Raw genomic sequence first — 15,796 nt, 5'->3', positions numbered from 1 at the left:
ATATTTGAAGATGGCTATCATATCTCCTCTCAATCTCCTCTTATCCAGGCTAAACATACCCAACTCCCTCAACTGTTCCTCATAAAAGCTTGGTTTCCACACCCTTGAGCATCTTGGTGGTCCTCTTCGGTACACGTTCCAGCTTGTCAATATCCTTAAATTGTGGTTCCCAGAACTGGACATAGTGCTCCAGGTATGGTCTGACTATGGAAGAATAGAGCAGGACTATTACTTCCTTTGATTGGGACACTATACTTCTGATGATGCAGCCTAGAATAGCATTAGCTTTTTTTAGCTGCTGTATCACACTGTTGACACATGTTAAGCTTGTGGTCTATGAAGACCTTAGATCTTTTTCACATGTACTACTGGCCATCCATGTGTCCCTTCGGGAGGTGGTGGGCTCTCCTTCATTGGAGGTTTTTAAGTGGAGATTAGATGGTTATTTGTCACAGAAGGTTTAGTTAAGATTGCTGCATTGCAGAGGGTTGGACTTGTTGACCCTTGGGGTACTTTCCAACTCTACAGTTCTACAATTCTATGATTTTATTATTCTATGAACAAACACTGCATTTTCTAGTAAATACACTCATGGTGCCAGGCTTTGTCTATAGCTTAGGAAGAGTCAGGTCACCTGAATCAAGGGGGTAAAATAGAAGAAGAAGAAGAAGAAGAAGAAGAAGAAGAAGAAGAAGAAGAGGAGGAGGAGAGTTGGAAGAGACCACAAGGGCCATCGAGTCCAACCCCCTGCCAAGCAGAAGGAGGAGGAGGAGAGAGTCAATATGTCCTTTCCCTTGTTGGACAGGAAGAGTATCCAGAAAATGCTGACAGGGTCCAGGAGTCTAACCCTTGTTGGAAAGACACACACCAAGGAATACCGCTGATTTGGCTCATCACAAATTCCTTTGCTTAACACACACACACACACACACACACTTCTCTAAATGACAGCTGCTGTTAGAACACTGGTTGAGAAGAGCTGGTAAGTGGTTGAGAGAAGCCACTCCTCCTTTGCTTCCCATATTCCTGCTGGAAGAGGTTCAAGCTTGCATAATTTGCAGCAGTAATTTTCTTGGCATTCATTTATGGACATGTTAATATGTCTGAGGGCATTGTTCACACCGGCACTCCTGCTACAGTTATTGTGAAGTGAATACTTTGCCTCTGCATCATTCATACCATCTTTAGGTACATTCCCCATTCTTCCACTACAAAGCTGTTCATGTTTCTACAACCAAGTCACACAAGAGTATATCAGAGATCTCTCTTCTGCTTTCTGCAAAAGAAAGAGTCCCCTCTGCAGGGGGAAGAGGCATTTTGAAAAATGCATAGTGCCGGCCCTCCTTTTCGCTAATGTCCATATGAGCACACATTTCCAGAGCAGGCTATGCGCTCCTCCCTGCTCCTTGCTTTAATTTTCCTCTCAATGATGTTTTGAACTTTACTGAAAAGCAGCACCAAAGAATACACAAATTACTCATCCCTGCTCATAAATCCTAGACTGCTAATGCCAAAAGCCTTGTAATCAGCATGAATTAAGCATACGGATGCAAATAACACTTTATCTCATAAAATTCTTACTTGGCACATAACCCTGACTGAAGTGCTTCCTTTACAGTTCATCTCTCACAGATGCTTAGCAGTAGTAGAGTTGCTAGCACAATCAACGTTGAATTGGGTGCAACTGCTTTGCAGGCCTCATTTTGGGGATACAAGAGCCCAGTTCGAATCCCTACCTTAGCAGTGAAGATCAGCAGATGGCCTAGGACCTAGACAAATCAATCAATCTCTCTCTCTCCCCCCCCCCTCATGTATCTCACAGTTCTTATAATAAAATGCAATAACAATATACACTGGGATGTACTGGCAGTGGTGAGTGGAGAGAGAAAAAGATGTCATCTTCAAATTCTGAAGGGTTTTTGAGGGGAAAGATTGTCAATCTGAGGGGAAGAGATCAAACTATGGGCAGTAGTTTCTTTCTAAAATCACAAGGGATGAAATACAAACTACAAACATCAGGCCTGAGCCCAACATCACCTACTGCAATTGTGTTAACATAATTCTGTCACATTTACTGTAGACATAAGAATCTGAAATTAATATCCTTCCAAGCATCGTTTTCCTCCTCCCCTCGTCAAATCCAGTAAAACCTGTAAACAAGTTGTTATGACCACGCAGCTTATTAAACTCTGTATTCATGTTTAAGAAACAGGATTCAGAAATAGGCTTTGGAGCCGTTTGTACCACTATGCTGAAGGAACAATAGCTCTTTACCCTTCTGTGTTAAAGTTGAAGCCAAACAGCTAAGGGGACTGTAAAACTAAGCTGCTTAAAATACCTCAACCTCTCCAAAAGGCAGTAGTTATTTCTGCTACCAGGCTGCCTCAGACAAACCCTCTGGTTTGTACAACATTTTGACAATCTGTTAGCAGAAATGTATTTATTTAAAATAGTTTTATCCTGCTTTTTAATAACACCACTTTCAACAAATGCATTCCATAAATCCTAAAACGAATAAATAAATCAAATAAAGAGACTGCCACATGATAAAACTGTTGCCTGGGCTGTGGCTAACCTCTTCAGGCAGCCCATTTGGACAACAACTTCTCTCTCGACATCACAGTTTTGAGCACTGTAAACCTAGATCAAAGGATGTTCCCCTAGTGGAGATACTGGGGGGGGGGGGAGTTGCACAAACATAAATCCTTGCACAAATGGAGTGAGTGCATTGGCTACCACCCCATATGACTACATTTACCTATAGCCCTTCTAGTGGTGCAGCAATAAAACTGCTAGCACACTTGCAAAGCTAAGGAGGGCCGGGCCTGGTTTCAAATTGGATTTGGGGGTAGGGGGTACACATTGTGATTCTTGCATTGCAAGACCCTTCCAACTCTATAATTCTATAATAAGGCAGGCATTGCATGCTCCCTTTGCTCCTCTCTTCCTTCTGCACAGTTATAAGGAGGGCTTTGGCACAGCTGAGGTTCATTTTTACTGGATCTCAGTTTAGCGTTACATTCAAACACCTGGAGTTTTGGAGTACATTGTCAGCGATATGCTGTTGACACACAGTTCCACTTCTCCTTTAGGTGTGGCAGCAGATGTGCTAAACCAATGCCTTGTGTCTGTAATGGACCGGTTGAGAGCCAAGAAACTGAAGCTTAATCCAGACAAGACTGAGGCACTGTTAGTGGGTAGTTACCTAGACAGAATGTATGGGATGTGGCCTGCTCTGGATGGGGTTACATTTGCTCTAAAGAAAGCAGGTACAGTACACAGCTTTGAGTACTTCTGGGTCCATTACTATCATTTGAGGCTCATGGGGCCTTGGCTGTACTGGTGGCAAAGCTGTGCTCCTATCTGAACGGGGCATTCTGGGTGTTTTAAGAGGTGTGTGTGTGTATATATATAGAGGGGGGGGAGGAAATGAATGTCTAATGCAGTGGTTGGCAGTATGAATCTAGGAATAATCAAAACAAAATCCTGAAGGGGACATGAAAGCAGCCTTGGTTTCCTCCAGCAGCTAACCCCAATTTTCATTTAGAGAGGTACAGACCTCAAAGCAATAGGCCTCAGACCAAGGGGTCAGAGCAAGCCCAGACTCTTGCAGTACACACTATAAAGCCTCAGATGCTTTAAAAGAATGGGGAAGACACCCAGCATCAGGCAACTCTAGGATAATGTAACAGACCAGGCATAAACATCTTTCTTTTAACAGATCTGCCCTGGGGCGAGAGGCTCTGGCAGGTTTCTGTTGACAGCCACAAAAGTGTTATCACTGCTTTACAATTCCATTGCCTGAAATGCTGTAGAGAAGAAGTAATGCTTCCAAAAATAGAGGCTGCGGTGCAAGCAAAGAAGGGTGCTTGTCCGAGAGCTGCTAGACATTCCTGGTTTTAAACAAGCGTTCCTTATTTAAAAACACTGCACCTCCCAAGAACACCACAGAAACCCCACTATTTCACATAATAGGTAGCCCACAACTCTATGCAGCCTTAAGAGGCCCAACCCTTAAAGAATCCACATCCTGCAGCTCTGCAGAGCTCAGCGAAAGAGATACTACATAGGTCTTCTGGCATGCCTTAAAAATTAAACAGCTTCCTTCATTTGTAAATAACAAGTGAATTCAAGAAGCTGACCCATCTTTTAAAAGAGGGCCCTATTTCTTATTGGAGCATATGAGGATTTTCATTTTTGCGAGGTAGTTTCCAGCAAGCCTGCACATATTCCACACTTATTATTGTTATTATTAACTGTGCATCTTGGCAATTCAAATTCCATGACAAGGAACTATATATTTAGCAACCTAGATTTGCATAATGTATCTTGTTCTGCATAATTACTTTGTCATACATTTTGCATAATTTATTCTGATTTTGTTAAATTATGCTGACTTCCAAGATTTCAGCAGGCACTACCTACACACTTCCAAGAAAAGCTTCACATTCATAAGAACTACAAGTTTGCTCTACTTTTTTTAAAAAATGAAGTTCTGTATAGAGACAGCCTTGCCCATCCCATGAACTGTGAACGAATAGGGGTGCTGGGGTTTTCTTAAATTGCAGCTTCACTTAACAGACTAGGACTTAATCCTGCCAAGACCTCTAAACAGATAGCCAAGTTTGTTCAGATAAATCATACCTCAACATGTTCCAAAGCTGATAACCATGGTTTCCCAGTTTGGACAAAACTTGGAAACTATGGTTAATTAGAGACCTCCTAGTTTAAACTGTCATGTGAAGGGGGGAAGTAAAGAGGCTGCGTGAGCAGGCAAACTGCTTGCTCATACCTCACCTTGTTGAGACATAATCACTCAAAGTGGCTCTCCAGGTACCACTTCAGCTGAACAAGAACCCAGTCTTGCAGAGCTGAGGTGAACTTCCATTTGGCCTAATTAGATATAGAAAGGCTGCCTTTTCAGAGCACTACTTTCCAGAGCTTCCACATTTCTGCACTCTTGAATATGGCTTATTTACAGTACCATAAATGTTCTCCTCAAGCTTGCCCATTACCAATTGGTTATATTACAGCAACTCACACATCATGAGCATGCCATGGTTAGTTTCAGGGAGCGACAAGCTGTTAAGGGTTTCAAGAACCAAGATTTGTTAATCAATTACATAACAGTATGCATGTCTAATTCACCTAAGCAATATTTAACATCTCCACCCCACCCACCCCCAGCAAAAAAACCCAATCAGGCATCATAGTTTGTCTCAGTACACTGTCTTGCTGAGCATGCTTAAAACAGAAAAGCAACTATGAAAAATGGTGTTTATGAAAGTGCAGCATTTAGAAGGGCTAAACAATGACAGTCAACACCTGGAATTTCTAAACTTTATTGTAAGACTTCTGGTGTGATTTTTCAGGGCACATCTACACTGCAGGGTATTAATTTACCTGTTACTGCCTTGGTTTGCATTGCTTGCACGGAACAGCTGTGTCTGGGCTCCACCTCTGGACTCCACCTCTACCAGAAGCACATTCTGGGCCTTCTTCATGGAGGGATGGACCATAACTTGGTAGTAGAGCATCTACTATGCATGTAGAAGGCCCAAGGTGGAATCCCCAGCATCTCCAGGTGGGGTTGGTAAAACACCCTTGAGAGCCATCCTTGAGATCCCACATGCAAAGCGTGGGATCTACCAGGACACTTCTTAAAACTCTTTTAGAACTCTACTATGGGATTCTCTTACCTAGATTGTGACAGTGGGATTAGCTAGCTAGGTGACATTCAGACCTATAAGACTGAACTCCCCATCTAAAACTTTAAAGTCACTACTTGTGAGGACAGAGACAGTTTACTTTTCCAGAAAAGCTCAGCTGCTCTCAGTTACATCCTGTTTGAAGAACATGTAATGATCTGGTTGCAACCTAGTCTAGTCTGAATGTGAACATTGAGCCTGGCTATGTACATCTTTTATGTTAAATGGGCCCAAGACGGAAAACATCAGTCTCCCAGCATTTTCTCAGCTCAGTTTGAGTGCATGAACTTAACAGTGATTAGCTTTTTTTTAGTTGCTACTTTCTTAATGTTGTTGCTATTGTTTTATAGATTTTTAACACTTCGTTGATTTGTTAATAATATATATGACTTTCTCTATAATTGTGATGTTTAGCTTACTTTTTGTTGCTGTTTTGTTAATAGTTTTATACATTGCAACTATTTCAGTGATGATTTTTTCCTTATTTTATATGATTTGTGCTGTATTTGTGATGCTCTTTTTTATGTTATTGTTCCTTATTGTTTGTAAAGAGCTTTGAGATTTATTTGAATGAAAAGGGGCATGGAAATACCATCAATCAATCAATATCTGAACAGTCACGAAAAGCACACTTCTTAACCCCAATAGGAAAAATAACCTGACCACCTGCAATCCTTGGTTGTCTAGTCCAGATATGTTTCTCCGTGGCACAAGGATAGGCTCATAGCAATGCCCAGCCTTGCTTTTGGCAGATCTGCACAATCTCTTGTTTTCTCTAACTTACTTTACTTGTGCACTGGTGCCCTGCCCACCCCCAGGCACTGGAAATCTTATTCAGCAAGCTCTCTGAAGATTTCAAGGCACTGCCAAGGAACTTTCAAGTATATCTCCACAGCCCTAAGGATAAGTGAAAACGCTCTTTTTAAGCATTCCTTCTACATTCCCCACTATTGCTGCACTCCAGCAGAGTGTCAGCGTGCAAGCACACACACAGAGCTCCAAATCCAAACACCTGTTCTTCAGTAGTGAAAATCTGTAAGTGAAACTGAAATTCACACACTAACATTAGAGATGTTTCCTCCCAGTCAGTCAGGACCGCAGAGAAAAACTGCAAGGGAAGAATCAGATCTGCCACGTAGTCACAGAACTGGTAAGCCTTTCAGAGTAAATGACTCTGCTGATAAACAATGGGGGCCTAAAGCCCCCCCCCAATACACACCAGCCTCCCAGCAATTTCTCTGCTCAGTTGGGCAGGCTCGGTTTTGGAGGTGGCACCTCTCAAAAGTTACTGGCTCTCATTCAAAACCTGTTATGACTCAGCACAGCTCCTGCAATGTCGCCTGATTAGGTTAACACATTTCTGTTTCCAATTTATCCTGATTAAAGATGGATCATGTTTTTGTTTTTTGCTTTTTTATTGGGTTTTATATAATAATGATATAATAGACGATTTACAAGTGAGAAATGAAAAACAAGTGGCTTTAATGTTTTTAGATACAGAGAAAGCATTTGACAACATCTCCTGGAATTTTATGTTTAAAGTTTTGGAATATATGAACTGCAGAAACACTTCTATAAAAGGAGTCAGGACAATTTGTCAGCTAATTTGATAGTAAATAATGTCCTGACTGAGAATTGTAAAATAACTAAAGGAACAAGACAAGGCTGCCTGTTGTCAACCTTGTTGTTTATATTAGTTTTAGCAGTATTGGCGCAAAGCGTAAGATGTAATCAAGAAATTAGAAGTGACCATCTGGAATCAGCTTTATTTCCTAGTATTCAAATAATTATCATAGGTCTGACATCCACCCTACTATGCATCTTTCTGAAAATCTCATCTCCCGAACCACCCAGGTTGCTCTTGCAGACACTAATGGATCAACTAGGTTGCAGATTTAATCCCTGTATGGGACAGCTGCATATTCCTGGATTGCAGGGGGTTGGAGTAGATGAACCTCACAGTTCCTTCCAACTCTATGATTCTATGAACTAATACTGTATGTCCCTTTGCACACAAAAAACAGATGCAGTCACCACAAAGCCAGTAAGTGAAGTTGGAAATTGGATCCAAGCAGTAATTTATCTGGCCAACTCAAGTATTTTAAACCCCAGTTGATGTTTCTCCTTGTCAAAGTGATGTCAGAAAGATGCAATTTGAAGTGGAAAAGCAGCAGGCAGGGAGAGGAGATACTGTTCTCTTGGTCAAGCGTTTTGCTCCATCCCATCTCCATCCCAGCCTCTTTCTTCTCAGCTAAGGTTCCAGGCCCATATTTCCATTGCAAACAAGAGTCTGAAATTCTGAGGCAGTGAGGAGGGGGAATTCGCAAGGGGGCGCAATGGAAAACAGGACAAAGGTGCCTGTTCTGATGTTTATCCGCTAAAGATTGCTCCCTCACAATGCTATTTTGCACAGAAGAAGCAGTGGTCAGTGCATTAAAAAAATGAAATAACCAGATAATGTGAGGTTCCAGTCTGCAGCTTGAAAACTAATTGCTGTAGGCTGTTAATCATTTACCACATTTCTATTTGATAATGACTAAAATAAAGGAAATGTAGGGTAGATGTAAGGCAGTAATATGAGAAATTAACACTATACTGCTTTGCAACTCGTAGACCTATGGCCTCACTAACATTAATTCCAAAAATTAAGCTTAGTGTTCTGATTAAAATCTATACCCACCTTTCCTTAGAGTGCATCTGTCAATATATCTAGTTCCTGTTCATTATGCTTCTGTAATTACTTACTATTCCACTAACAACCACAACTCTTACTCACCATTCCCTTATTAATACAATCTAGATTGCCGCAGTCCTTTTGCTGTAACATGGCAATTCAGCTGTTCCGTAGTCAGCACTCCAGTCAGTAGAATCCACACACACCCTTTGCTCCCAGCAGCGCCTGCATTCATCTCTAACTTCTTTTCTATCAAGGAAACCAAGGCAACATTCATGGGGCTCCCATCCACCCAAGTCCAAATCTACCTTCAGACTATACCCTGGATGACACTGGCCTTCGCTGCACCCAGGGCTTCTCCACCAGTAACAGCTTCTGCACAGCATCAGGTGAGACAGGGAAACAGCTTACCTTGGCAGTGGGGCCCTTCATCTGAACCATCCACACAGTCGCGTTTGCCATTGCATAGCTTGGACATGTGGATGCAAAGGTCAGTGCCCAGGCAGCTGTGTTCATTAGGATGGCATCGGGACACTTTGCTCTGTGGACCTGGATTGGGGAAAAATCGTAACCGTTATAGGAGAAGATAAGCATACACCAAGGACCAGAATTAATAGGAATATGAGGAGCCAGAAACAAAGCCTCTCAAGTGTGAGGTGGTGCTCACTCAGGCATGCAAAAAACCCCACCACATACTCATGACTCTGTATCTGTTTGCATAGGAGCATGCATAGTTTTCCTCCAAGTAGTTCAAGGTTGTATACCTAGCTCTCCCTTTCCACATCTGGACTGCAGGAGGCTGGAGTAGATGACCCGCAGGGTATCTTCCAACACTACAGTTCTATGATTCTATCATCTTTTTCTCACAGTGACTGGCTCAATGTCACCCAGGCAGATTTATGGTTACGTGGGGATTGGACCCCTGGTCTCCCATATTCTAGTGCAATGCTGCACCACAATGGCTCTTGAAATAAAACACACACAAAAATGCTGTCTCTCAGTGTTGGGCTACAAGAGACCTACATTCCAATACTTGCTCAGGCCAAGAATCCCACTGTGAGGTTCTTAGACAAATATCAACTAGCTATGTTCTGTTCCTGATTCTGCTATTGTCATGCTCAGTTAAATTGTGCATTTTTTTCATCTCAGTCTCTACATTATAAAATGGATTTGAATTCACATGTACTCATACCTGCTTGTGCATTTCCCTTACATTTCTGGTTGGCCATTGTGAAGACAGAACGCAGGACTAGATGGGCCTTTGGTATAATTCAGCAGGGTTTCTTATATGCTCCCCACCACCACTGCACTACCAACCTTAAGACTTGTTTTCAAAAAAAGTCAATTCCCATCAGCAGCTTCAAACAGAGGGTTAATTAAGGAGGATCATTTACAGTCCATGGGAGGGGGGTCTGGAGTGACCCAGCCTATCAGTCAAAGTAGTCCACCACACAGAAAAGGACCCATTGATCAACCACTGGGGCAAGCATCGTTAACAAGCCACTTTATTTCTTGAAGAAGCTAATAAACAAGCTAGTTTTATTTTTTGTGACTAGCTTGTGGTACACTCCAAAAGGCTGGATTAGACAGGAATTTTTAACCTTAGAAAACCACTTTAAAAGTAGCTGTTCTTTTGCTCATAAATATATGTCCTTTAATTGATTTGGCTGGAACCCAAAGACAAATAAAACTGGGAAGGTCACAACTGAGAAGATAAGAAAGTCTGGACCAAGAGCTGGGAGACTCTAACCAGCTATGAAATTCAAGAGGCAAGAAGAAGCAGAAGGCTCCATTCTGTTTACAACAGTTTGCCTGCGGTGGTTATAGATTTGATATCACAAAATGTTTCCATTAAGTGACACTTAAGTCAGAGCCATTAACTCCATGTGATGGTTTATTGCAGCCTCCCCAACCCAGTGCTATCCAGATGCCAATGTGGCCAATGGCAACAGATGATGGGAGTTGGAAAATGTCAATCACCTTTCCTACCCGGGCAGTTCTCTTTCCACAAGGACCGATACTGATGCTGAAATCCAGCATCACCTGAGCTCTGTGCGTGCAGCTTTCTCCCGATTGAAGCACAGAGTGAGGACTGGGACATTCGCAGGGAAACCCAAATGCTTGTTAATAAAGCTATTGTACTACCAACTTTACTGCACGCTTATGAAACATAGACCACTTATAAACACCATCTCCAACTCCTCAAAATATTCCATTAACAGTGTCTCCAAAAAAAATGCACACATCACTTGGGAAGACAGGTGAACAAATGTCAGTGTACTGGAAGAAGCAAAGCTCACCAGTGTCAAAGCAATGATTCTTCAACATCAACTTGGTTGGACTGGTCATGTTGTTCAGATGCTTGATTATCGTCTTCCAAAACAACTAGTCTATTCCCAGCTTAAGAATGGAAAGTGAAATACCGGTGGACAATGAAAGAGGTTTAAAGACGCTCTCTATGCAAATCTTTAAAAAATGTATAAGCACTGATAACTGGAAAACACTGGCTTGTGAGCACTCCAAAGGTGTCATGGACTTTGAAGAAGCACAAACTCAGGGCGAAAAGGAGAAACGAGCTAAGAAGAAGGCACGTTTGGCAAACCCTCATCATGATCAACTCCTGTCCGGAAACCTATGTCCCCACTGTTAAAGTACTTGTGGCTCCAGAGTTGGCCTCCACAGTCAGTTACGGACTCACGATTAAGACCGTGTTCGTGGAAGACAACCTTACTTGGCTACGAGTGATCGCCAAAGAAGAAAAAGAAGAAAGATGGGAGTTGTAGTCCAACAACATCTGGAGGGCACCAGTTTAAGATGTGCTTGAACTGACCACTTTAATTTTGAGGGTAAAGCAGCTACATGGGACCCCAATCAGATCAGGGGACTGTTTGCTTGCTATCATGGGAAATTTACTGCTTGCTGTGCCTTAAAAGAAAACTATATTAAAATTATGTATATATGGTATCTAACACCTAACAAATTGTCTAAAATGTGTAAGGTGGTTCCTAATAATCGCTGGAAGTGTGAACAAGTAGATTGATCCTTTTTCATATGTGGTGGACTTGTAACAAAGCGAGGGTACTTTGGGAAATGATATATGATGAGATAGAAAAGACATTTAAAGTGATTATACAAAAAAAACACCCTAGAACTTTTCTCTTAGGGATTATAGGGACAACAGTTCCAAAACAGATGATTAAACTGTTTATGTATGTAACAACAGCTAGGATTCTCTATGTACAAGAATGGAAGAAAGAAGAAGTTCCCACCAAAGCAGAATGGATAAGTAAAGCATTGGAGTACGCGGAATTAGCAAAGTTAACAGCCAAAATAAGAAAACCTAATGACGATTGTTTTATGGAAAAATGGAAACCTTTTTCAAATTACTTGAACTTGCAAGCAGGATTTAAACTACGAACAACAGTAAGCACTTTTGTCTGTCCTGACTATGCCACCTGTCAGCCGCACTGGGTAAGCCTGACTTCTAGTACTTAGAATCAGAGAATTGTAGAGCTGGAAGGGACCACGAGGGTCATCTAGTCCTACCCCCTGCAATTCAGGAATCTTGAAAGAGGAGGAGAAAAAAAATATTATTCCCTGCCCCCAATGCTCACTTCCTTTTCCTCATAAAGTGGCCTACACCTCCAGTGTAGATAACCTCAAATTGGGGAAGGGGCACAGAACTGCACAGCACGCTGGTCTTCTCTTTTGCAAAACACACTGGCTCCTTCTCATAGGCAACTGTGGCTCAGAACAAATGAGTTGGCCACAATGCCTCTTGTGGCCTTATCCAGTACCCCTTCTGAGCCTCTTACCATGCATGCTTACGAACAGTCAAACAAGCCTCCGTATCTTCCTATAGCAGCCTGCCACCAAAGAGTGAACACTCACATCTCCTCAGTGATCAGCTAGACCAAACAGAGAAGTTCCCTCACCAGTCTATTGCCCCTCTTGCCAAAACATAGAAAGCTGCTTTATCCAGGCTCAGACTATTGGTTCATCTAGGACAGCTTTGCTGACTGGCAGCAGCTCTCCAGAGTTTCAGGCAGGGGGCATATCCAGTACTAGTGGGAGTTGCCAAGAATTGAATCTGGGGCCTTCTGTACAGAAGGCAGATGCTGTACCTCTAAGCTACAGCCTATTATTAAATTCATTCCAAGCAAACACTTTGGGGCAGGGTGGGGACAGAGAGAGAATGGCAAAAATGGAATACCATTTCACTGAAATTCATTTATTTGTACATTGCTTACATGTCTTTTCCCATCCTTTTCTGTCCATCTCAACAGTGGTTATGCTCGTATAGGATCTTACACCAGTATAGTCATGACCAGAAATGTCACAGGAAAAACTGTGGCTTCATGACTATCAGGATTGTCACAGACCTGTCTGTAGGACCCAACTCAATTAAGTATTAATGCCTGATTTAAATACTCCCCCCCCCCCTTCTGAAGTCCATGGGCTCCGGAACACAGAGTACGATTGGGATTCCCTGGCGTTCGCATGCAAATATTTGCCAGTATTACTTCCCTAAGCCTAACATACAGGGGTATTAACAGTGGCAACCCCACAAACCCCACCTCCCGTTCCCTTTATCTCCAAATACTGCCTGAGCCAAATCTTGCCTGTCAGCACAAGCATGGGACTGCAGAAGGTCTCTGTCTCTGGGGGCTGTTAGCTGGCCCTTTCTCACGCCACTATGGCACCAACCTCAAGGCTTCCTTATCTTCCAGGCAAAGGGAGAAAACAGCACTATGAAATCTGGGGTTCAAGGACTTGCTTTTGCAGGAGTCCTCAGCCAATCTTGAGAAGTCCCAGTACAAGAGACAACAGTTCTGTTGGTGATTACAGGAGGAATTTAGTTTACTCTTCTGCCTTTTTTGCAAATGCTCTCTTACATAGGCTTAAAACTTGTAAAGGAAGCTATATGGCAGATGTTTTGGAAGTGCCAACCATATTTGCAAGTGGGTGAAAAGCACTACAAACCAACTTACTCAGAGACCAATTTATAATAATAATAATAATCAATCAAATAAACAATCAAATAATCATACATTCTAAAAATATTTCATTATAAAAATTAGTTAAAATCAGATTGATGGCAACCGATTAAGCAAAATTCTGTGCAGGTTGCCAGAGGAGGGAGTCAGGCTGCGCCCTGACCAAAGGCCTGGCGGAACAACTCTGTCTTGCAGGCCCTGCGGAAAGATGTCAGGTCCCGCAGGGCCCTAGTCTCTTGTGACAGAGCATTCCACCAGGTTGGAGCCGCAGCCGAGAAGGCCCTGGCTCTAGTTGAGGCCAGCCTAACCTCTCTGAGGCCTGGGACCTTGAGGATGTTATTATTTGGGTCAGTGTGGTGTAGTGGTTGAGAGCGGTAGACGCGCAATCTGGGGAACCGGGTTCGCGTCTCCGCTCCTCCACATGCAGCCGCTGGGTGACCTTGGGCCAGTCACACTTCTCTGAAGTCTCTCAGCCCCACTCACCTTACAGAGTGTTTGTTGTGGGGGAGGAAGGGAAAGGAGAATGTTAGCTGCTTTGAGACTCCTTAAAGGGAGTGAAAGGCGGGATATCAAATCCAAATCCATTTGCAGACCGTAGGTTTCTCTGTGGGGCATACCAGGAGAGGCGGTCCCGTAGGTACAAGGGTCCTAGGCCGTATAGGGCTTTAAAGGTTAGAACCAGCACCTTAAACCTGATCCTGTACTCCACCGGGAGCCAGTGCAGCTGGTACAGCACCGGATGAATGTGATCTCACAGCGAAGACCCCATAAGGAGTCTCGCCGCGGCATTCTGCACCCGCTGGAGTTTCTGGGTCAGTCTCAAGGGCAGCCCCACGTAGAGCGAGTTACAATAATCCAGTCTGGAGGTGACCGTCGCATGGATCACAGTGGCTAGGTCAGGGCGAGAGAGATAAGGGGCCAACTGCTTAGCTTGGCGGAGATGGAAAAATGCCGCCTTTGTTATAGCTGTAATCTGCGCCTCCATAGAGAGGGAGGTATCGAAGATTACACCCAAACTCTTAACGGACGGTGCTGGCACTAATTGCACCCCCGCAAGAGATGGGAGTTGCCCCCTCGATCCCATATCGTCCCGCCCCAGCCAGAGGACCTCTGTCTTCGAAGGATTTAACTTCAACCAGCTCCCACGTAACCATCCAGCCACAGCTTCCAGACATCTGGTCAGTGTGTCTGGGGCCGAGTTAGGATGGCCATCCATCAACAGATAGAGTTGGGTGTCATCAGCATACTGATGGCAACCCAGCCCAAAACTCCGGACAAGCTGGGCGAGGGGGCGCATAAAGATGTTAAAAAGCATCGGGGAGAGAATCGCACCCTGAGGCACTCCACACACCAAGGAGTGACGCGATGACAATTCCCCCCCAAGCGCCACCATCTGTCCCCGATCAGAGAGAAACGAGAGCAGCCATTGAAGGACTGTGCCCTGGATCCCCACGTCGGCAAGGCGGTGGTCCAGGAGTTCGTGATCGACCATGTCAAAGGCTGCTGACAGATCTAGAAGAATCAGCAGCCCCGACCCCCCTTGATCCAGCTGCCTGCGGAGATCATCTGTTAGGGCGACCAGAGCCGTCTCGGTCCCATGACCAGCACGGAAGCCGGACTGGAATGGATCCAAAGCAGATGTTTCATCCAGAAACCTACCAAGCTGTTCCCTACACCTGTCAATTCTTTGCATCTTTGTTTTTAAATCACACTTTATAACAGTAAGAGCTGTTCGACAGTGGAATTTGCTGCCAAGGAGTGTGGTGGAGTCTCCTACTTTGGAGGTCTTTAAGCAGAGGCTTGACAACCATATGTCAGGAGTGCTCTGATGGTGTTTCCTGCTTGGCAGGGGGTTGGACTCGATGGCCCTTGTGGTCTCTTCCAACTCTATGATTCTATGATTCTATGATTCTATTCTAAATAACAAAAAAAAAAAAAATCATTGCACAACTACAACATACATATTTTATCCTGATTTTTTTAAGTCAACTTACGTTCAAGTTAAAAACAATGCACTGAACTGTATTCGCAGTATTCAAAAAATGGGTTCCAGTTGGAAACTATTTTGGCCTTTGTCTTTTTGCTTTGGTTTTTATGTAATAAATTAATCTGGCCAAAATCTATGCTGGCTGATGAATGTGCATTCAGTTATTATTCTTGTTATTTTAAAAGACAACTGTGTTCTGTCTGGTTATTGTTACTTATAAAGGCACCTTAAGTCAGAGCAATGGTGTTGGACTGCAACTCCCTCCCCTCAGCCCTCGCCAGCATGGCCAATGGTCAGCAATGTTGAGAGTTGTAGTCCAATAACATCTGAGGGAACCATGGTTACCCCAGTTCATCCAGTTGATCTAAACAGGTTTTGAATCCAGCTCTCTAATAACTTAGACAAATGTGTCCAACAGGGTCTAATAGGG

General features: G+C 43.3%; 1 protein-coding gene and 1 long non-coding RNA gene across 6 annotated transcripts in view; one reads left to right on the top strand and one right to left on the bottom strand.

Moving 5' to 3' along the window:
* The window catches only part of LOC309523675 (low-density lipoprotein receptor-related protein 1), a 217,355-nt gene that overhangs the window by 103,505 nt on the left and 98,054 nt on the right, over positions 1-15,796 (bottom strand). For all 5 annotated transcript variants that reach the window (XM_082207669.1, XM_082207671.1, XM_082207670.1 and 2 more), the window contains one exon: positions 8,794-8,931. In XM_082207669.1, coding sequence (XP_082063795.1) covers positions 8,794-8,931 — 138 coding nt within the window. The remainder of the gene's footprint in view (positions 1-8,793; positions 8,932-15,796) is intronic.
* The window catches only part of LOC309524549, a 68,243-nt gene that overhangs the window by 27,051 nt on the left and 25,396 nt on the right, over positions 1-15,796 (top strand). The gene's annotated exons all lie outside the window — the stretch shown is intronic.

This window comes from Podarcis vaucheri (assembly GCF_965113315.1).
Source record: "Podarcis vaucheri genome assembly, chromosome: 2".
In the NCBI taxonomy this organism is placed as follows: Eukaryota; Metazoa; Chordata; class Lepidosauria; order Squamata; family Lacertidae; genus Podarcis; species Podarcis vaucheri.
The sequence above is the reverse complement of the archived record's forward strand: the minus strand, read 5'-3'. Positions and strand labels throughout refer to the sequence as shown.